This window comes from Rhinopithecus roxellana, chromosome 14 (assembly GCF_007565055.1).
Source record: "Rhinopithecus roxellana isolate Shanxi Qingling chromosome 14, ASM756505v1, whole genome shotgun sequence".
Classification (NCBI taxonomy): domain Eukaryota; kingdom Metazoa; phylum Chordata; class Mammalia; order Primates; family Cercopithecidae; genus Rhinopithecus; species Rhinopithecus roxellana.
The window spans coordinates 19,037,898-19,064,274 of NC_044562.1; the positions used below are offsets into that span (position 1 = coordinate 19,037,898).

The 26,377-nt window shown below is 38.8% G+C and overlaps 1 protein-coding gene across 15 annotated transcripts in view; it reads right to left on the reverse strand.

Annotated features, from left to right (window-relative positions):
• Positions 1-26,377, reverse strand: part of SP140 (SP140 nuclear body protein) — a 101,200-nt gene that overhangs the window by 38,113 nt on the left and 36,710 nt on the right. For all 15 annotated transcript variants that reach the window (XR_004053323.1, XM_030917124.1, XM_030917123.1 and 12 more), the window contains 5 exons: positions 16,326-16,412; positions 15,990-16,106; positions 15,305-15,358; positions 3,889-3,954; positions 2,471-2,551 (listed from right to left, as the gene is read on the reverse strand). Coding sequence is in view for 14 of the 15 variants with exons in the window: in XM_030917124.1 (XP_030772984.1) it covers positions 2,471-2,551; positions 3,889-3,954; positions 15,305-15,358; positions 15,990-16,106; positions 16,326-16,412 (405 nt within the window). In the remaining variant the exon portion in view is untranslated. The remainder of the gene's footprint in view (positions 1-2,470; positions 2,552-3,888; positions 3,955-15,304; positions 15,359-15,989; positions 16,107-16,325; positions 16,413-26,377) is intronic.

Genomic DNA, 26,377 nt, shown 5'->3' on the forward strand with positions numbered 1-26,377 from the left:
GCCTTTAAGGTATGAAGACTGAGATAGCTAATATTAGGGTCACTTTATATTTCATTTTCCTATTCTTATATTAGGAAAAAGACTAATTGAAATCAGTATTTCACATATATCTCAAGCAAAAGCATAAATGCTTCATTCCAGATTTTGAAGGTTGATTTCATATTTCATTTCAAATATATATAATTGAAATATATATGGCATATAATACATGTTAAACACCTACACATCCACTAATTTATTTAATCTTTGCAAAATAAAAATGATAATTACGGTCATTAGAGAAACTAAAATATTCAGAGAAAATTGAGACAAAACTACAAAATTAAGCGAAGGCATTTGGGTTTCTCTTAGCAGAGACAAAAATAAATGGCAGTTCTGTGAGTTAAGAGAAACCCTATTAGGTGTTCCATAGGTGAGATGTATGCTGCACATACCACATTGAGGGACGATATTCATACCTTTCTGCTGAAAGTAATAGTAAATGTGACCAGGGCTTTGTCCACATGACTTTGGAAAAAAGAAATATTGGGATTTAAGAAACTAATCAGAAGAAAATTAACCATGAGGAATGGGTAGAATTGAGACTTCCACAGCCTTCATTCCAAATGGTAATAAGGATTGACATGGCAGATGCTGCGGCCAATGAGGTTCTCCCGTGTGCGTGTTAATTGGCTGTGGGTGGGCATCTCAAGGTTTACTATCGTTCAAATGTGTTTTATTTTCCATGGCAGGAAAGCAAAATGTTCTTTCCTTCTTGTGTTGGATGTCCACCATCCAATGACCACCATCTGGGGGTGCTGGTCAGGGTCATGTAGGCCCATGAGGAAATATTTTCCAGCCTACTCATTCCTAAGTACTATAAATGCTAAGCATATCATGAGCGTATTAGGCCACCAAAGTAAAAAGGAGCAACCAGACCCAAAGTGGACCTATGGCTTGGAAATGAGAGTTTCATGGGCAAAATTGAGAAAGTCCCAAGCAAGTAGGTTGAGTTGAGCACCCACATCCTAGGACAATGCATTAGTCCATGTATGCAACCATAGAAAGAGTTAGTGGAACTGATGACACCAGGTTCAGCCTTTCACTCACATGCAGGTTGTAGAAGTAAAGCTCTATTTTCAAAATAAGTCAAGCTGTGATGCCTGACCCCTCTCCTTCCCTTGCAAGGCAGTTGATGAAAGCATCTCATGGAAGAAAGAGCTAGTGATTGTGCATCAACACTTGTAATTTCATTTCACGGCTGCACCTGTCAGGCAAGACACCTCCACCCTCTGATCTCACCCCTCTCTCTCACCTCCCCAAATCCTGGATAGGACCAAGCCAACAGCTATGGAGTAGGGGTAGGGCCAAGAGAGAATAAGAGAAGACACTGACCATGTCACCCCCAACTATATGTGCTCCAGACTAAGGCTTGCCCAGGCTGAAGGAGGGAAGGTGCTTTATTGTTTTTGTTTTTGGGTTTTTTTTTTTGCCTTCATCATGAAGTCTCCGTTAATTCTTTTTTTTTTTTTTTAATTATACTTTAAATTCTAGGGTACATGTGCACAACGTTCAGGTTTGTTACATATGTATACATGTGCCATGTTGGTGTGCTGCACCCATTAACTTATCATTTACATTAGGTATATCTCCTAATGCTATCCTGTCCCCCCTCCCCCCACCCCACGACAGGCTCCGGTGTGTGATGTTCCCCTTCCTGTGTTCAAGTGTTCTCATTGTTCAATTCCCACCTATGAGTGAGAACATGTAGTGTTTGGTTTTCTGTTCCTGTGGATGCTGAAGAGGATGTGGAGAAATAGAAACACTTTTACACTGTTGGTCGACTGTAAACTAGTTCAACCATTGTGGAACACAGTGTGGCGATTCCTCAAGGATCTAGAACTAGAAATACAATTTGACCCAGCCATCCCATTACTGGGTATATACCCAAAGGATTATAAATTATGCTGTTATAAAGATACATGCACACATATGTTTATTGCGGCACTATTCACAATAGCAAAGACTTGGAATCAATCCAAATGTCCATCAATGATAGACTGGATTAAGAAAATGTGGCACATATACACCATGGAATACTATGCAGCCATAAAAAAAGGATGAGTTCATGTCCTTTGTAGGGACATGGATGCAGCTGAAAACCATCATTCTCAGCAAACTATCACAAGAACAGAAAACCAAACACCTCATGTTCTCACACATAGTTGAGAACTGAATAATGAGATCACTTGGACACAGGAAGGGGAACATCACACACCGGGGCCTATTGCGGGGTAGGGAGAGCAGGGAGGGATAGCATTAGGAGATATACCTAATGTAAATGATGAGTTAATGGGTGCAGCAAACCAACATGGCACACGTACACAAACCTGCACGTTGTGCACATGTACCCTAGAACATAAAGTATAATAATAAAAAAAAATGTATTGACCTGTAGGGCAAAGGGAAAGCGGCACAAACTTTATCTTACCCCTAATCTTGGAAAGGTCTTTCAGATTCACGTTCGCCTTCTTTTCATTCAAGACCACCTGGCCATCGGCTTTGCTGTGTTCTGGGGTTAGGCAGGGGAAAATGTATTAATAGAACTGGGCAGAAAAACTGACAGGCTGGACCAAAAGCAAGTGAGGGAGTCCTGGGTTTCATTCTGGATCCCCTTTTTTCAGACACTCAGACAAGGAACCTCAAGCAGGTGTCCAGAGCATTTTCTGCTTTTGAGATTGTTGACTTTTAAGTTACACACAGGATTTAATTGTACATTGAAGTCTCTTAGAATTTGTCTACATACACACAGACTTAAATGAAAATGTTATAATGATTCAGTCCAAACAAATTTTCAATTTGAAAACAACCATTCTTAAAATGCATGCAGTCCCTTTTTTTTTCTTTCTAAACAAAGCTGTCACATCCACCAACCAGGCAGCCACATCAACTGGCAAGATTGGTAAAAATTAACGATTTTCAATAGGACTCTAAAATCTTACTATTTTAGATCCACTGATTCAAAATTGACAATCATTTAGAAAATGAGACTTAGCCTTTATCGTCTAGAAGAAAGGAAGTCCTCAGACCATGACTAAAATAAATTTCCAAGATTTCAGGGCCTGATTATAAAGAACATATGTATTTACAGGAAATTCAGAAAATAAAATGATATGAAACATCACCATCTGGAGATAGCCACAGATGAGGATGGCTATCTCCAGATGATGATTTGTGCAAAAATATTCTCCTAGTCTTTTCTTTTTGCATATGTTACTTTTTGAATAACACTTTTTCATTAAAAATGTTGGAGATTTATAATATTTTAACATACACATATACATTTGAAAACCACAAATAAAAATATAAACATCGCCTCTATTACACTGACCAAATGTAACCACTACACATATTTTTATGAATGAACTGTCATCCACTTTTCTATATTTATGTCTCTTTATATGTACAGATAAATAATTACATGTGCATATATCAGGATACATAAAAATATACTTCAGAAGTATAAATTTCACATAAAATATGGTTATACTTTTTTTTTTTTACAATTGTGCACACATAGAGATACACCCTGATTTCTTCATTTAGTCCTCTTAGGAATGTCTTTCCAAATTAATAAAAATTTCTTGAGCTAGGGAAGAAAGTCATACTGAGGATGATAACATCTCCTTATTAACTGTGGGCCTCTGGACTATTACATGCATGAGAAAACCATTTTGTTGAAGCCATTGCATTCTCAGGCCTCTTTGTCACAGCCTGTTAGTCTACATCCTAACTGATACAGGAGGTACAGAACTCTCCTGGCCCTCAGGAACTGCAGGCCTTCAAGAATACAATGGGCAGTGCACTAATAAACTCAAAAGCTGTAACGACTTCACTTTGCCTGCTTACCATTTTGTTGGACGTTTTTCTGCATTCTCCTTCTTACTCTGGTCCAGCAATGCCCCCTCTTTTTTCCTTCAAGCCAAAGAGAATAAAGTTAATTATGCAGCGGTATAAATATAATTATTTGAGTTTTATATGCCAGTAAGATTAAAGATTTTTTTTTCATACTTTGGTCCACAGGAATGGGGCAAAATACTTTAGGATCAGTGTAGCAGTGTGGAGGTTGAGTACAGAGTTATATTTTATCTCTGCATGAGCCTTGGGCCATGGGCTTGGGAGAGACTATAGGAGATGACCTTCTTTGAAACAAAATTTTTAATAGAAAATTAACTCTTGCTGGCACCTTAGAGTGAATGATAACTGCTGTTCCATGTTCCTTTTTCAAGTGTTTGTTGTGTAAATGCAAATGTGCAATGAGAAGGCATCCTCCTTGAAGCCTTCTCACTATAATATCATGTTATAAATAATATTCTCACTATAATATTATGTTATAAATAATATTCTATATTGGAAGTCGGGAGATATTCTGAACTTGATGTGGAGAGCTTTCATTATGTAATTACATACTCATTATAGAATCCCTATATAATTTCATTAAATAATCGCAGCAGTGCCTGCACACTGTCAGGCTGCAGAGCAGCTGACTCCAGGAATGCTATTGTGACCCCAGAAACTCATCAGTGTCCTGAATCTGGCTGTCTGGACCATTTGTAGTCTGATGTGCCCTTTATCAGAAAAGTGACTCCACAGTGCACTGATTTTCTGACTGTCCCTCATCTCCTCCTGTCTGCACACTGTGGGAGGGCAGTAGGCTCACTGAAGGGAGCAGCCCCCAGAAAGGGATCATCTCCTTCCTGGATAGTGACCAGGACAGAAGTGGTGGGGATTGCAAGTGTTCTGTAGACCTATCTTGAAGATTCAGGATTCTGTTGTGACCATTCCTAGGGATGACGCCTCATCCTTTCCCCTACCAGCCTGGTGGGTATGGCCTTGAAAGAGCCTAGGGGTTCAGATTTAACTCCAGACACACGTTATGAAAATGCTTTTTTCTACTATCTAATTTTGCAGATGGAAAGTCTAAGTGAGAAAAGGAGATGATTAGGATAAAAAATGAAGGTACAGCCACTGGAATGGTATAGCAGATTTTGCAGCAGTGAAGCAAGAGCAAAAATCCAGACATCTAAAGAGGTATGGGAGAAAGAGGAGCATTGGTGATATCTGTCTTTCAGAAGAACCCAAGGATCCTTTGTCCAGAAGGAAAACACCCTGCTCCAGTGCTCCCACCTCTGAGAATGCTGGGTCAGCCTCTCTGCACCAGCCATGAGACGGCAGAGGCTGGGTCCAGCTTCTGAGGTCCCACATAGAACCCTCTAGACATTGTCCCTACCACTATTCTCAGTCATTTGTTAGAGGGGAGCTGCCACCTAGTTGGTGTCATGGACAAATAGGACAGATTGGACAGACTGTCCTCAAGCAGTCCCCCCCACATGCCCACCCTCTCCCTAGCCACACACACAAACAAATCAAGGATGAACAGAACTGGGAACTCCAAGGCTTAGAGCCAGCCAGGAACCATGTAGGAGACACTGTTCACCTTCCCCCCTACTAATGTACATACCACTCAGGGAAGCCCAACAACTGTGTACACTTCCCTTCTGGGAGCCCCACGTGTGCCCTGGGGATTGTACTTCTTGTATGAAAGCCAGGCACTAATTGCCTCCCTCATGTAAGGACTTGTACCTTAGAGGTGGTCATAAGGGACCTAAATCATTTACAGTTTATGAAATATGTGTGTGTACGGGTGTGTGTGTAGATATGGGGTCTCGCTATGTTGTCCAGGCTGGTTTTCGAACTCCTGACCTCAAGTGATCCTCCTGCATTGGCCTCCCAAAGTACTGGGATAACATGAGTGAGCCACTGCACTGGGTCAAAATTTGTTAAATGTTGTAGGAAAAAAATTGAATAGATGTAGACCCATGGGTCCGACTAATCAGAGTGACTGATGGGGTAGTGGCTTCACGGGGAAATTTGCCAGAAGCAAAAATGTGGGGTGAATTTGGTGGAAGGCCATTCTCCATGGCATTTCTACATGCCTCAGAGTATCACTTCAAGGATATTTGAATAGCAAAGCAGTCTTGGAAGCTAGAGATCATGTAGCCTCCAGATTATAGGGCAAATGTATTCCTGACCAGTATAAAATAGACAACATCTCCCTCCTTAGACATTTTCCAGAGGAGATGCCTCCAGAAGAGATTTGCTTAAGATTCTTCTGCTGCAGCATACACCTGTGAGTGCAGCATCCACCTGGGCTTGCTCTGCACCATCCTTTTCATGGGTCTTGGGGGGAAAGAACTGATGTGTCTACTCTATATCCCAGCAATTTTGTTCCTAGGTATTTACGCAAGAGGTATGAAAAAACAGGAAGATTCCTACAAGAATGTGCTCAGCAGAGTTTTCATAATAGCAAAAAACTTAAAAAACTCAAGGTGTCCATGAATAGAATTATAAACAAAATTTGGTATATCCAGATAATGTACACTACTTAGCAATGAAAAAGAACAAACTACTGAGACATCCAACAATATGGATGAATCTCAAAAACATGCTGTGTGAAATAAATCCCACTCTAAAGAGAATATGCTATAAAACCTTATTTATATAAAGTTTTTAAAAACCCAGATTATCATAGTTAAAAAGAAGAGTAGTGATTGCCCTGATGGGTAGTGGGTGAGATATACTGGACAGGGCATAAGGAACCTTTCCAGGTGATGGTCATGTTCTGTATCTTGATAAGAATTTTGATGGTGCAGAAAAATGCAGTTACAAGAACTCATCAAATGGTATACTTAATACTTGTGCATTTCATTGTAAATTTTATCTTAAGAAAATAATTCTAAATAAATATTGAACTCTAGTTAATGATATACATGCCAACGTATTTGAAGGGGAAGAGTGCTAATATCTGCAGCCTTGAAATGTTTCAAACTTGACCACCGGTTAGTGAGTGGATAGAGAAATGCATAGATGAATAGAAAAGTGATAAATCAGGAATGATACAATGTTAATTGTGAATCTATGTGAAAGTATATTGATGTTTAGTGTACAACTCTCCCAAGGCTTCTGTATGCTTAAAATTTTTGTGATTAAATTTTAGGGAAAAAAAGCTTTTAGAGAGAAAGGACAGAATATTTACCAAGAAGTTACAGTTAGTTACAATAAGAAAATAATTTTTATCAGCCACACCATAGATTCCAGAAAATAATATAGTAATCACTTTACTATACTGAGAAGAAATAAATTATTGACCTAGAAGTTTTAATGTAGCTAAAAAGTTCTATCAAAGTAGAGACAAAGTTGTACATCTAACACTTAGAGAGTTTACCACTTAGAGATCACTCACTAGAAAAAACAAAGAATTTACTTCAGCTAGACAAAAAGTGAAACCGAAGAAAAAGAACAATGGTGAGCATACAAAATAATTTTTTAAAATTAAGTAAATATCAACTGTAAAAATGATAATAGTTTCAAAATTTATAGTTAACAATAAAATATTAAACAATAGCCAAAATGGTAGAAATGGGGTGTTCAGTTTGTAGTGAAACCCTGATAAGCTCCTTGTCATCTTTTGGGATTGGGGCATAATTTAAAACATTACAGAAATTTTGTGTTTAATTTCTAAACTAGCAGGGAGAAAGGGGAGAATATATAGTTTTATACCAATCCATTAGAAAGCAGGAAGGAGACACGGAAAACACAAATAAAGAGTGGTCAACAAAACCACAGAAGATTTAGGTCCATATACATCCGGAGTCTCAATAAATGTAAACAAATTTAAATTTACCTATTAAGAAGCTAGGATTATCAGACAAAATTACAAAAGTTAAGTGCAGTTACAAGAGACACAAAAGAAAGCTGAACAAGAGGGCATCACATAAAGTGAGTGAAAAATATTTTTAAAAAACCATAAAAGTTTGCGTAACAATGTTAGTACTCAGCCAAAGAGATTTTAAGGCAAAAGCATTAACAGGGATAAAGCAGAATGCTGTATAATGACAAAAGAAAAAGATCCATTGAGAAGTGATAAATCATGAATGGCCTCAAAATATTCAAAGTAAAGCAACAAAATAAAGAGGAATTGGCAAATATACAACCATGTGTGAGAATTTAACACATTTGTATGCAAATCTGATGGAGCAAATAAACTTTAAATTACTATGGACATGAATTTAAACAATAAAGTTGTGCTTGATAAAAAAGATACACATGGAGTGAAGCCAGAGCCTAACAAATAGTTTAAATGTACATTATTCTCAAGGGGCAGAAAACATTTACAAACATTGACTACACATTAGGTTGCCAAAAAACACCAAAAAACAAAAACACCTTAGTTTAGGGGTGGTATATGCCTGTATTGCCACTTATTTGGGAGTCTGAGGCAGGAGAATCACTTGAGCCCAGGAGTTTAAGGCCATCCTAGAACACACAGTGAGGTCCCATCTTTTAAAAAACAAACCAGCAAAAAACAGATCAGCTGTTGTCAAGAACCAGAGAATGGAGAGAAGAATACAAGTGGACTTTGGGGTGATGGAAATGATACATGTCATGATTGTGGAGGTATTTACATAACTGCACACATTTGTTAAAACAAATTTGATTATACCCTAAGGTGATGAATTTGTTTTATGTAAATTACAGTTCAATAAAGCAGAGAAGAAAAGTGGATGTGTGGAACATCTACATGAAGAAAATTCTGTTATTGGTGTCCTTATCAAAGATTACTTGAACATACATGCATGAGTTTATTTCTGGGTTCCCTATTCTATTGCATTGGTTTATGTGTGTTTTTATACCACTACCATACTGTTTTGATTACTCTTGCTTTGTAACATAGTTTAAAATTAGACAGTATGATGCCTCCAGCTTTGTTTCTTTTTTTTTTTTTTCAAAATTACTTTGCCTATTTGGAGTCTTTTATGATTTGATACAAATTTTAGGATTCTTTTTACCTATTTCTGTGAAAAATGTCATTTAAATTTTGATAGAGATTTCATTGACTCTCCAGATCACTTTGGGTAATATGGACATTTTAACAATATTCTTCCAGTTCTTCAACATGAGATATCTTTCCATTTATTTGTATATTTTTCAATTTCTTTCATGAATGTCATAGTTTTCAGTGTGCAAATATTTCACCTCTTGTTAAATTGGTTCCTATTTTATTCTTTTGCGGCTATTGTAAATGGGATTGTTTTCTTAATTTCTTTTTTGGATAGTTCATTGTTAGTGCAGAGAAACACAACTGATCTTTGAATCCTGCAACTTTACTGAATTCATTTGTTAGCTCCAACAGTTTTTTGATGGACTTTATAGTGTTTTCTACGTAGAAGATCGTGTCACCTGCAAACAGACAATTTAACTTCTTTCCAATTTGGATGCCTTTTTTTTCTTGCTTACTTGCTCTGACTAGGACTTACATCACTATACTGAATACAGATGTCAAGAAGGGGCATTTAATCTTGACAAGGGTGCCAAGAATAAATAATGGAGAAAAGATAGTCTCTTCAATAAATGGTCCTAAGAAAACTGAATATCCACAAGAAAAAGAATGAAATTAGTATCATTTTATCACAGTAGATCCTCTCAAATCCTGCTGCTGCTTTATTAACTAATATTTTCTAAATCCTTTGTTGTCATTTCAACAATGTTCACAGCACCTTCACCAGGTATAAATTCCATCTCAAGAAACTGCTTTCTTTGCTCATTCATAAGAAGCAACTCCTCATCCACTCAAGGTTTATCATGAGATTGCAGCAATTCGGTCACATCTTCAGGCTCCACTTCTAATTCTGGTTCTCTTGGCTGTTTCTGCCACATTTGCAATTACTTCTTCACTGATGTCTTGAACCCTTCAAAGTCATCCATGAGGATTGTAATCAACTTCTTCTAAATTGCTGTTAATGTTGATATTTTGACCTCCTCTCATGAATCATGAATGTTCTTATGGCATGTAAAATGGTGAATCCTTTCCAGAAGTTTTCCAATTGACTTTGCCCAGATTCATCAGAGGAATCACTATGTATAGAGACAGTTATAGCATTACAACATGTATTTCTTAAATATTAAGACTTGCTAGTTGAAATTACTCTTCGATCCATGGGCTGCAGAATGGATGTTGTGTTAGCAGGCATGGAAATAACATTAATCACCTTGTACATCTCCATCAGAGCTCCTGGATGATTAGGTGTACTGTCAATGAACAGTAATACTTTGAAAGGAATCTTTTTTTCTGAGGAGTATGTCTCAACAGTGGGTTTAAAATATTCAGTAAAACATGCTGTAAACTGATGTGCTGTCATCTGGGCTTTATTCCAATTACACAGCACAGGCAGAGTAGACTTAGAATAATTCTTTAGGGCCCTAGGATTTTCAGAATGGTGAATGAGCATTGGCTTCAAGGGAAAGTCACCTGCTCCATTAGCCTCTAAGAAGAGACTCAGCCTGTTCCGTGGAGCTTTGAAGCCAGGCATTGACTTCTCCTCTGTAGCTATGACAGTTCTAGATAGAATCTTCTTTCAATGGAAGGCTGTTTAGTCTACACTGTAAATCTGTGGTTTAGTGTAGCCAACTCCATCAATGACCTTAGCTAGAGCTTCTGGACAACCTGCTGCAGCTTCTACATCAGATTTGTTGCTTTGCCTTGCCCTTTAATGTTATGAGACAGTTTCTTTCCTTCAGCCTCAGGAACCAACATCAGCGAGTCACAAACTTTTCTTATGCAGCTTCCCACATCTTTCAGCCTTTATAGAATGGAAGAGAGTTTAGGCCTCACTCTGGATTAAGGTTTGGCTTAAGGGAATGTTGTGGCTGGTTGGATCTTCTATCCAGATCACTCATACTTTCTCCATATCAGCAATAAGTCTGTTCCACTTTCTTATCATTCATGTGTTCACTGGAGTAGCACTTCATAACTTGGCTAATTGTTTGCTGCAACAGGCCTAGTTTTCAGCCTATCTTGGCTTTTGACATGGCTTCCTAACTAAGCCTTATCATTTCTAGCTTTTTATTTAAAGTGAGACACATGTGACTCTTCCTTTAACTTAAGCCTTTAGAGGCCATTGTAGGATTATTCATTGACTTAATTTCCATATTTTTTTTTGTCTCAGGAAAGAGGACAGTCCAAGAGAGGGAGAGAGACTGGGGAACAGCTGGTCAGTGAAGCAGCTGAAACACACACAACATTTATTAGGTTTGCCATCTTATACGAACACAGTGTGTGGTGCCATAGACAGTTAGAATAGTAACATCAAAGATCATTGTTGTTACTGTTCATACTACCATAACAGGAATAATAATAATAATAAAGTTTGAAATCTTGCGAGAATGACCAAAATGTAACAGAGACACAAAGTGAGCACATGTTGTTGGAAAAAGGGCACTAATAGACTTTTTTTGACACAGGGTTATCACAAACATTCAATCTGTAAAACTCACAATATCCTCAAAGTACAATAAAGCGAAGTGCAATCAAATGAGATGTGCCTGTACCACAAAGAAACCTAAAAGAATAACATCAAATATGACAACACACATAGGTGACATTCAGTATATGTCACATGTAAGTATTCCTGTTGTCCTAAAGCATGGGGAAAAAAAGACAACACACTAGCAAAATATAAGTTCCAAGCACTCATAGAAGAAAAAATAAAAATGGCCAAGAACAAATGAAGAATGCTCAGCTGCACCAAAAATGAAAGCAATGCAAGTTAAAATAGGAATGAAATAAAACTTTTTACAGTTAAGTTGGCAAGATATTAAATGTTTATAATATCTACTGCATGTTATATTGATTTAAAGAGAAATGTAATGGTTTAAATGTATTCATTTAGACATATTACATAATTCTAAATGTGCTAATAAAACATAGAAAAAAATGGAAATATGTACAGCAAAGTTTATAGGGAATATGTATTTTAAAATCAGGATAAAAAACACCATAAAAGTGTAAGTAATTTGAAAAAATATAAATTTTTAGAAGATCGAATATAACCATATAGGGTGAATTTTTTTTTTTTTTTTTTTTTTTGTCTCACAAAAGGTATTGTTGCTGTAATAAATTACCATAAACTTAGTGACCAAAAAAATCACAAATTCATGGTCTTATAATTCTGTGGGTTGGAAATCTGACATGCACCTCATAGGGCTAAAATCAATCAAGGTGTCTGCAGGGCTTTGCTCCTTTCTGGAGGCCACAGAGGAGCTTTTTCCAGCTTCGGAAGGTTGCCCACATTCTTTAGTTGATGGACCCCTGCATCCATCTCCACATCCAACTCTATTCTCTGACCATTCTTCCATAATCACACGTCCCTCTCTTGACAGGAGGATATGTTCTCTGACTTTAGGGGCCCATGTGATCTTACCTCAAGATCCTTAACTTAATCACATCTTCAAAGTCCCTTTTGCCATGTAAAGTAACAAATTATAGGTTCTAGGAGATAGGACATGGACATCTTTGTTTCTCTTGGTACAAAACCCTCAAGAACCTTATGGAACTCCTGCATATATCATGGGGATTTCCTCCATCAGACATGAAGCTTCCCCACAGATCTTTCCTAGAAATTCACACATCTATTTTTTTTTATACTTTAAGTTCAAGGATATATGTGCAGGTTTGTTACATAGGTAAACATGTGTCATGGGTGTTTGTTATATAGATTATTTCATCACCCAGGTATTAAGCCTAATACCCATTAGTTACTTTTCCTGATCCTCTCCCTCCTCCAACCCTTCACCTTCTGATAGGCCTCAGTGTGTGTTGTTCCCCTCTATGTGTCCATGTATTCTCATCATTTCATTACCACTTATAAGTGAGAACATGTGGCATTCGATTTCTGCTCCTGTATTAGTTTGCTAAGGATAATAGTCTCCAGCTCCATCCATGTCCCTGCAAAGCACATGATCTTATTCTTTTTGTTATGGCTGCACAGTATTCCATGGTGAATATGAACCACATTTTCTTTATCCAGTCTATCATTGCTGGGCATTTAGGTTGATTCCGTGTCTTTGCTATTGTGAACAGTGCTGCAATAAGCATACATGTTCATGTGTCTTTATAATAGAATGATTTATATTCCTTTGGGTATATACTCAGTAATAGGATTGCTGGGTCAAATAGTATTTCTGTCTTTAGGTCTTTGAGGAATTGCCACACTGTCTTCCACAATAGTTGAGCTAGTTTACACTCCCAGCAACAGTGGGTATAAGCATTCCTTTTTCTCCACAACCTTGTCAGTATCTGCTGTTTTTAGACCTTTTAATAATAGTCATTCTGACTGGTGTGAGATGGTATCTCCTTGTAGTTTTGATTTGCATTTCTCTAACAATCAGTGATGCTGAGCTTTTTTTCATATGATTGCTGGCTGCAAGTATGTCTTCTCTTGAGAAGTATCTATTGATGTCCTTTGCCCACTTTTTAACGGGGTTGTTTTTCTTATAAATTTGTTTAAGTACCTTATAGATGCTGGATGTTAGATCTTCATCAGATGCATAGTTTGCAAAAATGTTCTCCCAGTCTGTAAGTTGTCTGTTCACTCTGATGATAGCTTCTTTTGCTGTGCAGAAACTCTTTAGTTTAATTAGATCCAATTTTTCAATTTTGGCTTTTATTGCAATTGCTTTTGGCGTCTCTGTCATGAACTCTTTGCCCATGCCTATGTCCTGAATGGTATTGCCTAGGTAATCTTCCAGGGTTTTTATAGTTTTGGGTTTTACATTTAATTCTTTAATCTGTCTTGAGATAATTTTTATACATGGTGTAAGGAAGGGGTCCAGTTTCAATTTTCTGTATACAGCTAGCTGATTATCCCAGTACCATTTACTGAATAAGGAAACCTTTTGCCATTGCTTGTTTTTGTCAGGTTTGTCGAAAATCAGATAGTTGTAGGTGTTTGGACTTATTTCTGGGTTCTCTCTTCTGTTCCACTGGGCTATGTGTCTGTTCTTGTACCAGTACCATGTTGATTTGGTTACTGTATTAGTCCATTTTCACACTGTTGATAAAGACATACCCAAGACTGGGTAATTTATACAGGAAAAAGAGTTTAATGGACTTACAGTTCCATGTGGCTGGGGAAGCCTCATAATCATAGTGGAAGACAAGAAGGAGCAAGTCACGTCTTACACGGATGACGGCAGGCAAAGAGACAGAGCTTATGTAGGGAAACTCCCCCTTATAAAACTATCAGATCTCATGAAGACATATTCACTATTATGAGAATAGCATAGGAAAAACCGGCCCCCATAATTCAACTACCTGCCACTGGGTCCCTCCCACAACACTTGGGAATTGTGGGAGATACAATTCAAGATGAGATTTGGGTGGGGACACAGCCAAACCATATCAGTTAATGTAGCCGTATAGTATGGCTTGAAGTTCGGTAGCATGATGTCTCCAGCTTTGTTCTTTTTGCTTAGGATTGCCTTCATATTCAGGCTCTTTTTTGGTTCCATGTGAATTCTAAAATCATATTTTCTAGTTATGTGAGGAAAGTCAATTGGGCAGTATGGCCATTTTAAAATGATATTGATTCTTCCTGTCCATGAATATGGAATGTTTTTCCATTTGTTTGTGTCATCTCTCATTTCTTTGAACAGGGTTTTAGTTCTCCTTGTAGAGATCTTTCACCTCCCTAATTAGCTGTATTCCCAGGTATTTTATTCTTTTTGTAGCAACACACATCTATTTTTGATTTCTGCTGAGATGGCTGAGGGACTCAAGAGTTACATGCCTCATCTCTTCAAATAACTTTTTATGTGAATGAATAATCTGACCTTTCACTACTTCCCAGGGAACTTGCAAAAAGTCTTGGTTGTCTCTACCAAGCACACGTCCCTGACAATGAATCTCCTTATTTTATCGTGTTTTTTGACCTGGATAGGCTGAGAATTTTCTAAATCATCAAGACTTCATTCTTTTTCATTTAGCAGCTCTTCCTTCAATATACCTCTTCCCTCTTGCATTTTACTGTAATTAGCAAAAGATACCACAACACACCATGATCACTGTATTTGGAAATCTCCTTAGCTATAGATCCAGAAAGTTCTGCTTTTCACATGAGTACAGGACAGGCCACTATATAATAAGGAGGCCTTTTCCACATCTTTCATATGTCCTTCTGAGCCCTCACCAGTAACACAGTTAACCTCCATATTTTTACTAACAGTCTGCTCATGATGATCCAGGTCTTCTCTAATGCAATATAGACTTTCTCTCTCATGTTATTTACTTCCTTCTCAGCCCTCACTAGCACAGTCTTTAGCATCCATGTTTCTACTAAGAACTACTCAGGGCAATATAGGCATAAAACTCTGGCATTAAAAACATATTTGTAACACCAAAAGCAAGTAAATTCTTATTTATTCTTACTTTTTTTCTTCTTGGGTTTTCCCAAAGTAGAGTTGTTTCCAATATCCACAGTATCTAGAAAATAACAAGTTGTAGTGAGGAAATAGAAATTAATAAATAAAAGTTACAGATTTTAGGACAATTTATACTACAGAAGGCTTGAGTTTATGAAGACGTTTAGATACTCATTCCTCTCTTTCTTCTAGAGGAATCAAAAACCTACTGAACTGAGAACTAGGAGTCTAGGATGGGCCCTGGCTCTTCTATCAAAAATATGTGTTGGGCTAAGAAGTGTAGACCTGCTGTCTTTCCTCCTGACAGTTAAATACCAGGATTAGTTGTCTTTTGAGTGTGGCCTTTCTAAGTTGTAGCAAAGTGACACTATTATCTACCAGCAGAAGTTCACTGGGGTATCCTGGGCTTCATGGAAGATTGGGTGTAACTTAATATACTAACGCAATCAACAAGATAACTGCATTTCAAAGAGTACACTTCTGTGACATCATCTATGTCTAATCAGCAGAGTCCATCCTCTTAAATATTACTTTATAGCGATCTCTTGCCTCCCTGCAGTTCCCCAAAGGCTCAGCTGAACCAAATGCAAAGAATAGGATTCTGGACAGACTAGAGCACCTACCTCCACCCTACTGGGGGTCTGTGGGGCCCACTGAGCCACCCCCATCCCACAGCCCTCAGATAGCCTTACCCATTGTGCCACATGCTTGATCACTTTCCATCTTTACTTCTGGGCCTCCTGGCACCTCTTCTGAGAAACACATGACACAGGAACACTTCTCATTTTCATATGCTGCTTGCTCTGCTCCTGGGCCAAAATTGTGATTCATGAAGACTTTCAGTTTGACCCAGTGACTCTCTTTTCTGCACCCTTGTTGCTCCTCCTTCTTTACTTTTTCCTCTGAAATCTTCTCCGTTCACTGCTCTTCCTTATATTTGACTCTTCCTTTAAGTCTATTTTTTTCTCCTCCTTTTTCTCTTTATCAGAACTCTGTTTCTGTTTTCACTATTTTCAAGTCATAATTACCTGATACATCATCATGTGGCAGGCTACAAGCAAGCTCTTCTGATTCTCCTTCTTCATTCATTGGGTGATCTTCTAGTTCACTAGACACTAATGAGAAACAAGAAAATTACTGTCCAAGGATCCTGACACAGTGACCAGAGAAGAGTTTCTAGTTCTGTCATACTGCAAACTGATATTCTGAGCTAAGATGAACTGTTCTCTGGAAAAAAATATACTTGCTCCAATAATCACATTTGACACATAACAGAGCCACGCTCTCCCCACGTTATGCACCTCATCCTCCTTTTTTCTACTTTTATTTTCGTACTTGTAGTACTGAGAATAAAGCAAGAAAACTCTTATCATTCCAGAAAATACTACTGTTCTTTGACAATAGTAAAAAGCAGCTATTTAAACTCATCCCAATTGGCCATTGACTACTTACATCACTAACCATATTTCCGAAAGCGAGCCCATCAGTGGCAGTTCTACATATCTGAAGCCTAGCCGTCAGCAACAGCCCCCTCCACAAAGCCTGCATTGATGGCCAAATGCTAAATTACTCATAAACACTCCTGTTTCTGAAGGTCTGGGGTCCCTAAACAATATGCTTCCTAAAACTCTATATAAAACCGCAGCTTCCTTTTCTATAGAGACTGTCTCTTATAAGCACAGGGCCTCCTCCCACCAGATGCCTTGCTTGGTAAGGAATAAATCAGCTTTTAGTTTCAGTTAATGAGTATTAGCCTAGCCCTTCAAATATTGGAGTTCCTGCCGAGATAATCTTGAAGATTCTTGCTGGGGAGTGTCCTATGGGGCCCTTGGATCCACAAGCATGAATCTTAGGCCACTGTGTCCATCTCAGGTCATTTTTCTGACCTACTGCCAAGTGAATCTTTCTCAAAAACAACTTGAACTCTGACTTGTTTCATTGAGCTCTTAGTTCTGAATTTATCTTATTTAAAGATGGGCAGGGCATACAATTAGATAGAATTAGATATTTTGGGTTGGAAGTATATCACTTAGCAAACATTTTCTCAGTTAATGTGCTTATTTATTCACTACTTCATCTACTGTTACCTTTCTTTTGTCTTTTTCTTTTCTTTTTTTTTTTTTTTTTTTTGAGACAGAGTTTTGCTCTTGTCGCCCAGGCTGGAGTGCAATGGTACAATCTCGGCTCACTGCAACCTCCACCTCCCGGGTTCAAGTGATTCTCCTGTCTCAGCCTCCCAAAGTAGCTGAGATTACAGGTGCCCACTACCACACCTGGCTAATTTTTGTATTTTTAGTAGAGAGGAGGTTTCACCATGTTGGCCAGGCTGGTCTCGAACTCCTGACCTCAGGTGATCCACTCACCTCGGCCTCCCAAAGTGCTGGGATTATAAGTGTGAGCCACCATGCCCGACCTCTTCTGTCTATTTTTAAAAAGTCTTATCTCTGCCGGGCATGGTGGCTGACGCCTGTAATAAGTCATATTACAGGCAGATTGCTTGAGCTCAGGAATTCTAGACCATCGTGGGCAACATAGCAAAACCCTACCAAAAAAAAAAGTCTTATTTCATGTGTGTTTGTTCCTGATTTTCCTGTGCTTTCTGAATGTTAGAAGATAGTGATCCAAAGCAAACAGATGGTGGCCAAGGTCTGCTAAGTCCTCAATTCAAGCCACCCCCAAAACTAATGGATGTGGGTCCATTGGACAGTAGCCAAACTGTGCAAAGATGTTTGGCCACACTTAAACTTGAGTCCCTCATCAAAACCTTCATGAGGGCACCTAGTGTTTTGTCAATTTGTGAAAGAAAATCACTTTGTTTAGTATGTAATCTGGAGTCAACTACAATCATGTAATTAATCGTATGTTCCCTTTTCAGTTACTGCTTCATTCATGTGGAACACACCACTCACACTTATACTGAAACATAGTGAGGCCGGGCGTGGTGGCTCAAGCCTGTAATCCCAGCACTTTGGGAGGCCGAGACGGGCAGATCACGAGGTCAGGAGATCGAGACCATCCTGGCTAACCCAGTGAAACCCTGTCTTTACTAAAAAATACAAAAAAAAAAAAAAAAACTAGCCGGGCGAGGTGGTGGGCGCCTGTAGTCCCAGCTACTGGGGAGGCTGAGGCAGGAGAATGGCGTAAACCCGGGAGGCGGAGCTTGCAGTGAGCCAAGATCCGGTCACTGCACTCCAGCCTGGGCAACAGAGCGAGACTCCGTCTCAAAAAAAAAAAAAAAAAAAAAAGAAACATAGCGGCCCCTTTGCTGTTTGTCATGGGATTGTCTTTGCCAAAGCCATAATCTCCTCCTGACAAATGGTTCACTTCCTCTTTATACTTTCATCATGATTCTAACTCTTGTACTTTTCTTAATAACTGGCAACATTTTCGCTAAAATGACTCTGGCTTACGATGGGGAAGTTTTGGCATGTCCAAAGTAAGTAACACATTTGATAAGTAGATCTATAAAAGAAGACAAAAAAGTCACCAAATGTTCCCACGTCTCAACCAGTAACCTGTTACTTTCAGACCATTATCTGAGGAACACTCTTTTCAACAAAACCTCTATAAATGTAATAGGCAGGGATCTATTCTGCAAATGGAACTACCAGATTAAAGGTTCAGAAGAAGGACTAATTTTAGAAGCCCTGGAAAATTCCCTGACACATGATCTATGTATAGTTGACCTGAACATTAGTATACCTACACTATGCATGATTTGAGATCTGCAAGCAATAAACAAAATAGGTTTACCTCACTTCCCTGTACCTCCTAACTGGATTACTACAATCTCTTCAGTCTCATCTAAAGCCAAAATTTTTAATGTATTTATGTTCAGCTTTGTTTAATGTCTCATTTGATACATATTATTTGCTTAGGAAAATCAATGGCTCATCTGGACAGTTATTTTCTAGGAATTTCCTTGATGATAGGCAGAATTCTAAGATGGCCCCAAATATTTCTTTCCCTAATCCTGAGGACTGTGAACATAATGAGATATTACTTCCATAATTACCTTATGTGATATGGCAGAGCTGGCCTTAAGAAAGACTAACAGAGTAGATCTGGTCTAACCATATGAGCCTTTTAAGAGCAGGACGTTTTCTCTAGCCAGCAGCAGAAGAGGAAGTCAGAGATTCAAAGAATGAGAAGGAGTCCACACAAGATTGCTGGCTTGAAGATGGAGGGGCAATGTATTAAGGAATATGAGTGGCCTCCAGGAGCTGAGAGTGGTCCGTGACCGACAACCAGTAACAAAGCTGTGACCTCAGTTCAACAACCACGAGGAGCTGGATTATGTCAACAACCTGGGTGAGCTTGATTGCAAGATTTTTCTCAGAGCCTTCAGATAAGACTTCAGCTGGGCTGACATCTTGATTTCAGCCTAGGCAGACTCTAAGCAGAGAACTGACTTGAGCTCACCCACACTTCTGCTGGCAGGAGTGTGAGACAACAAGCAGGTATTGTAGTAAGCCACTACATTTGTGGTCATTTGTCATGCAGCGATGAAAAACGAACACAATGAAAATGCTCTCCCAAGTTTTAAATACGACCTAAGGGATACAAAGCTCATACATGCATCTTCTCCAATCCAAGACATAGGTCACCTCTATCATACGCTATAGATCTGGATCTTTCTTAACCTATTCATTGAGTTGGGCAAAGATGGACACAAAACTTCTAAGGAAAAACTCCAATTCTGTAAAACAAACAAAATGAAACAAAACAAAACTAGGCTATTTTCTCAGCCATAGTCTATTGGCTGAGGAAATAATATTATATAAAGAAATGTCACAATGTCTCCAAAGTTTTCCATGACCAATGACTAAAGGAAAGATAAGAGGATTTGTAGGATTAACTGATTCTTGAAGACAATGGGGGTCAACCTTTTCTGAAATACCAGGCCTCCCTACATTTGACCACATCAAATATCTTGGGGCCATTCTCATGGAACACACAAATGGAACAGATCTTCATGATTGTAAAATACTCCTTCATCAATCACCTACACCGAATCCTCTATTATCACATTATCAGGAGACAGGTCTCCTGTCTCCCTTTCTCCTTTATCATAATCCTTTTCTTTTATACGTACATAAAAAATAGGCCGTGGTTCGTGACCAGCCTGAGCAACATGACTCTCTGAAGGAAGCAGACTGCACCTGCAGGACCCAGGAGACCCTCCCTAAAACTGTGAGGGCCCCAACTGCAGAAGCGGGAAAAGGAGACCCTCCTCTCCCAAACACACACCCCCACTGGAGAAGCTGAAGGTCTGTTTGCAGGAGAAGTTTCCAACTTTACCTGGAGCTGAGTCAATCTGAAGAGGTGAGTGAAATACAGGGGTAGAGGAAGCAGCTGAAAGGCCCTGGGAGCTGGCTGGGTCCCCTAGCAGGCCATTCCTGTCTGGCACCACAGGGATCCAACAGGAGAGGAGCAGGGATTAAAACTACACAGGGAGAAGCAAATCTCTAGCTGAACTTTCCAACAATTTGAACAGGGGTGAGAAGCCTCCTGCACCTCTTGTGAGGGTGCAAATCCGGTATGCAGACTCCACAGGTGGGGAAGAACTAAGCCTTTTTCTTTTGTAGCTGTGAGGCAGATAGCCTGGGGCAGGTTTTCAAGCCTAGAAATGGTCTGGGGGCTGTTGGTGTGGGGCATGGTGGGAGTGAGTCTGGCCCTTTGGTTTGCTTGGGAGCTGGGTGAGGCCTGTGACTGCCAGCTTTCCCCCATTTCCCGGACAACCTGCATGACTCAGCAGAGGCAACCATAATCCTCCTAGGTACACAACTCCAGTGACACAGGAATCTCACCCCCATTCCCCACAGCAGCTGCAGCAAGACTTGCCCAAGGAGAGTCTTAGCTCAGACATGGCTAGCCCCTCCCCCACCTGGTGGTTCTCCCTTATCCACCCTGGTAGTGAAGACAAAGGGCATCTAATCTTAGGAATTCTAGGGCCTGCCCACCACCGGTTCCTTCCCATAAAAACCACAGCTGATGCTCTCTGGAAAGCCCCACCTCCTGGCAGTAGGCCAACCAGCACAAAAATAGAGCATTAAACCACCAAAGCTAAGGACCCCCATGGAGTTCATTGTACCCCTGTCACCTCCAGCAGAACAGGCACTGGTATCCACAGCTGAGAGACCCATAGATGGTTCACATCACAGGACTCTATGCAAACAACCCCTACCAGGAGCCTGGTAGGCTCACTGGGTCACTAGACCTAGAAAAGAGATGACAATCATTGCAATTTGACTCAAAGGAAGCCACATCCACAGAAAAAGAAGGAGAGTACTACATCAAGGGAACATCTCGTGGGACAAAAGAATCTGAACAACAACCTTCAGCTCTAGACCCTTCCTCTGACAGAGCCTACTCAAATGAGAAGGAACCAGAAAACCAACCCTGGTAATATAACAAAACAAGGCTCTTTAACACACCCCAAAAATCACACTAGTTCGCCAGCAATGGATCCAAACCAAGAAGAAATATCTGATTTACCCGAAAAAGAATTCAGGAGGTTAGTTATTAAGCTAATCAGGGAGGGACCAGAGAAAGGCAAAGCCCAGTACAAGGAAATCCAAAATATGATACAAGAAGTGAAGGGAGAAATATTCAAGGAAATAGATAGTTTAAAGAAAATCAATAAAAAATTCAGGAAACTTTGGACACACTTTTGGAAATGTGAAATGCTCTGGAAAACCTCAGCAATAGAATTAAACAAGTAGAAGAAAGAAATTCAGAGCTCAAAGACAAGATCTTTGAATTACCCCAATCCAACAAAGACAAAGTAAAAAGAATAAGAAAATATGAACAAAGCCTCCAAGAAGTCTGGGTTTATGTTAAATGACCATACCTAAGAATAATCGGTGCTCCTGAGGACGAAGAGAATTCTAAAAGCTTGGAAAACATATTTGGGGGAATAATTGAAGAAAACTTCCCTGGCCTTGCTAGAGACCTAGACATCCAAATACAAGAAGCACATAGAACACCAGGGAAATTCATTACAAAAAGATCTTTGCCTAGGCACATTGTCTTCAGGTTAACCAAATTTAAGACGAAGGAAAGAATCTTAAGAGCTGTGAGACTGAAGCACCAGGTAACCTCTAAAGGAGAATCTATCAGATTAACAGCAGATTTCTCAGCAGAAACCTTACAAGAAGGTATTGGGGCCCTAATCCCTTCTAGTTTGTCTGATAAACAATTATCAGACAAGTCTTTTGTATCCAGCAAAACTAAGCATCATGTATGAAGGAAAGATACAGTCTTTTTCAGACAAATAAATGCTGAGAGAATTTGCCATTACCACACCACCACTACAAGAACCACTAAAAGGAGCACTAAATATTGAAACAAATCCTAGAAACACATCAAAACAGAACCTCTTTAAAGCATAAATCACACAGGACCTATAAAACAAAAATAAAATACAAATTTAAAAGTAAAAACAAAAACAAAGTATACAGGCAACAAAAAGCACAATGAATGCAATGGTACCTCACATTTGAATACTAACATTGAATGTAAATGGCCTCAATGTGCCACTTAAAAGATACAGAACCACAGAACCGATAAGAACTCACCAACCATCTGCTGCCTTCAGGAGACTCACCTAGCACATAAAGACTCACATAAACTTAAAGTAAAGGGGTAGAAAAAGGCATTTCATGCAAAAGGACACCAAAAGTAAGCAGGGGTAGCTATTCTTACATCAGACTAAACAAACTTTAAGGCAACAGCAGTTAAAAGAGACATGGAGGGACACTGTATAATGGTAAAAAGCCTTGTCCAACAGGAAAATATCACAGTTCTAAACATATGTGCACCTAACACTGGAGCTCCCAAATTTATAAAACAATTACTAATAGACCTAAGAAATGAGATAGACAGCAACACAATAATAGTGGAGAACTTCAATGCTCCACTGACAGCACTAGACAGGTCATCAAGACAGGAAGTCAACAATGAAACAATGCATTTAAGCTGTATCTTGGAACAAATGGATTTAACAGATATAGACAGAATATTTCATCCAACAGTCACAGAATACACATTCTATTCAAGAGCACATGGAACTTTCTCTAAGATAGACTATATGATAGGCCATAAAATGAGCCTCAATAAATTTAACAAAATCGGAATTATATCAAGCACTCTCTCAGATCACAGTGGAATAAAACTGGAAATCAACTCCAAAAGGAACCTCCAAAACCATGCAAATACATGAAAATTAAATAACCTGCTCCTGAATGAGCATTGGGTCAAAAATGAAATCAAGATGGAAATTAAAAAATTCTTCAGACTGAACGACAATCAAAACCTCTGGGATACAGCAAAGGTGGTGCTAAGAGTAAAGTTTATAGCCCTAAACACCTACATCAAAAAGACTGAAAGAACACAAACTGACACTCTAAGGTCACACCTGAAGGAACTAGAGAAACAAGAACAAACCAAACCCATGCCCAACAGAAGGAAAGAAATAACCAAGATCAGAGCAGAACTAAATGAAATTGAAACAAAAAAATACAAAAGATAAATGAAATAAAAGCTGGTTCTTTGAAAAGGTAAATAAAATTTATAGACCATTGGCAAAATTAACCAAAAGGAGAGAAAACCCAAACAACGTCACTAAAAAATGAAACAGGAAATATTACAACTGACACCAGTGAAATACAAAAGGTCATTCAAGGCTACTATGAATACCTTTATGCATATAAACTAGAAAATATAGAAGAGATGGATAAATTCCTGGAAAAACACAATCCTCCTAGTGTAAATCAGGAAGAATTAGATACCCTGAACAGATCAATAACAAGCAGCAAGACTGAAATGGTAATTTAAAAATTACCAACAAAAAAAGGCCAGGATCAGACGAATTCACAGCAGAATTCCACCGGACAGTCAAAGAATTGGTACCAATCCTTTCGACACTATTCCACAAGATAGAGAAAGAAGGAACCCTCCCTAATTCATTCTGTGCAGCCAGCATCACCCTAATACCAACACCAGTAAAGGACATAACCAAAAAAGAAAACTACAGGCTGATATCCTTGATGAATATAGATGCTAAAATCCTTAACAAAATACTTGCCAATTGAATCCAACAACATATCAAAAAGATAATCCACCATGATCAAGTAGGTTTCATACTGGGGATGCAGGGATGGTTTAACATATGCAAGTCAACAAATGTGATACACTACATAAACAGAATTAAAAACAAAAATCACATGATCATTTCAATAGATGCAGAAAACGCATTCAACAAAATCCAGCATCTCCTTATGATTAAAACTCTCCACAAAATCAGCATACAAGGGACATACCTTAATGTAATAAAAGCCACCTATGACAAACCCACAGCCAACATAATACTAAATGCGGAAATGTTGAAAGCATTCCCTCTGAGAACTGAAACAAGACAAGGAAGCCCACTCTCACCACTCCTCTTCAACATAGTACTAGAAGTCCTAGCCAGAGCAATCAGACAAGAGAAAGAAATAAAGGGCATCCAAATTGGTGAACAGGAAGTCAAACTGTCACCGTTTGCTGACGATGTGATTGTTTACCTTGAAATCCCTAAGGACTCCCCCAGAAAGCTCCTAGAACTGATAAAAGAATTCAGCAAAGCTTCTGGATACAAGATTAATGTACACAAATCAGTAGCTTTTCTATACAACCACAGTGACCAAGCAGAGAATCAAATCCTTTTACAATAGCTGCAAAAAAAGAAAAAAAGACAAACTTAGGAATATACCGAACCAAGGAGTTGAAAGACCTCTATAAGGAAAACTACAAAATATTGCAGAAGGAAATCATAGACAACACGAACAAATGAAAATACATCCCATGTTTCATGGATGGGTAGAATCAATATTGTGAAAATGATCATACTGCCAAAAGCAATCACAAATTCAGTGCATTCCCCATCAAAATACTACCATTTTCTTCATGGAATTAGAAAAAACAATTCTAAAATTCACATGGAACCAGAAAAGAGCCCGCAAAGCCAAAGCAAGACTAAGCAAAAAGAACAAATCTAGAGGCATCACACAACATGATTTCAAACTATACTATAAGGCCATAATCACCAAAACAGTGTAGTACTGGTACAAAAATAGACACATAGACCAATGGAACACAATACAGAACCCAGAAATAAACCCAAATACTTACAGCCAACTGATTTTTGACAAAGCAAACAAACCATAAAGTGAGGAAAGGACACCCTATTCAACAAATAGTGCTGGGATAATTGGCAAGCCACATGTAGGAGAATGAAACTGGATCCTCATCTCTCACCTTATACAAAAATCAACTCAAGATGGATCAAGGACTTAAATCTAAGACCTGAAACTATAAAAATTCTAGAAGATAACATCGGAAAAACCCTTCTAACCATTGGCTTAGGCAAGGCTTTCATGACCAAGAACCCAAAAGCAAAAGCAAGAAAAACAAAGATAAATAGCTGGGACTTAATTGAACCTAAGCGCTTTTGCATGGCAAAATGAACAGTCAGCGGAGTAAACAACCAACCCACAGAGTGGGAGAAAATCTTCACAATCTATACATCTGACAAAAGACTAATATCCAGAATCTACAATGAACTTCAAACAAATCAGTAAGAAAAAAAAACAAACAATCCCATCAAAAGGTGGGCTAAGGGCATGAATGGACAGTTCTCAAAAGAAGATATTAAATGGCCAATGAACATATGAAAAAATTACTCAACATCACCAACGATCGGGGAAATGCAAATCCAAACCACAATGTGATACCACCTCACTCCTGTGAGAATGGCCATCATCAAAAAATCATAAAACACAAGATGCTGGCGTGGATGCAGTGAACAGGGAACACTTCTACACTGCTGGTGGGAATGTAAACTAGTACAGCTGCTATGGAAAACAGTGTGGAGATTCCTCAAAGAACGAAAAATAGAACTACCATTTGATCTAGCAATCCCACTACTGGGTATCTACCCAGAGGAAAAGAAGTCATTATCCCAAAAAGATACTTGCACACGCATGTTTATAGCAGCACAATTCACAATTGCAAAATTGTGGAACCAACCCAAATGCCC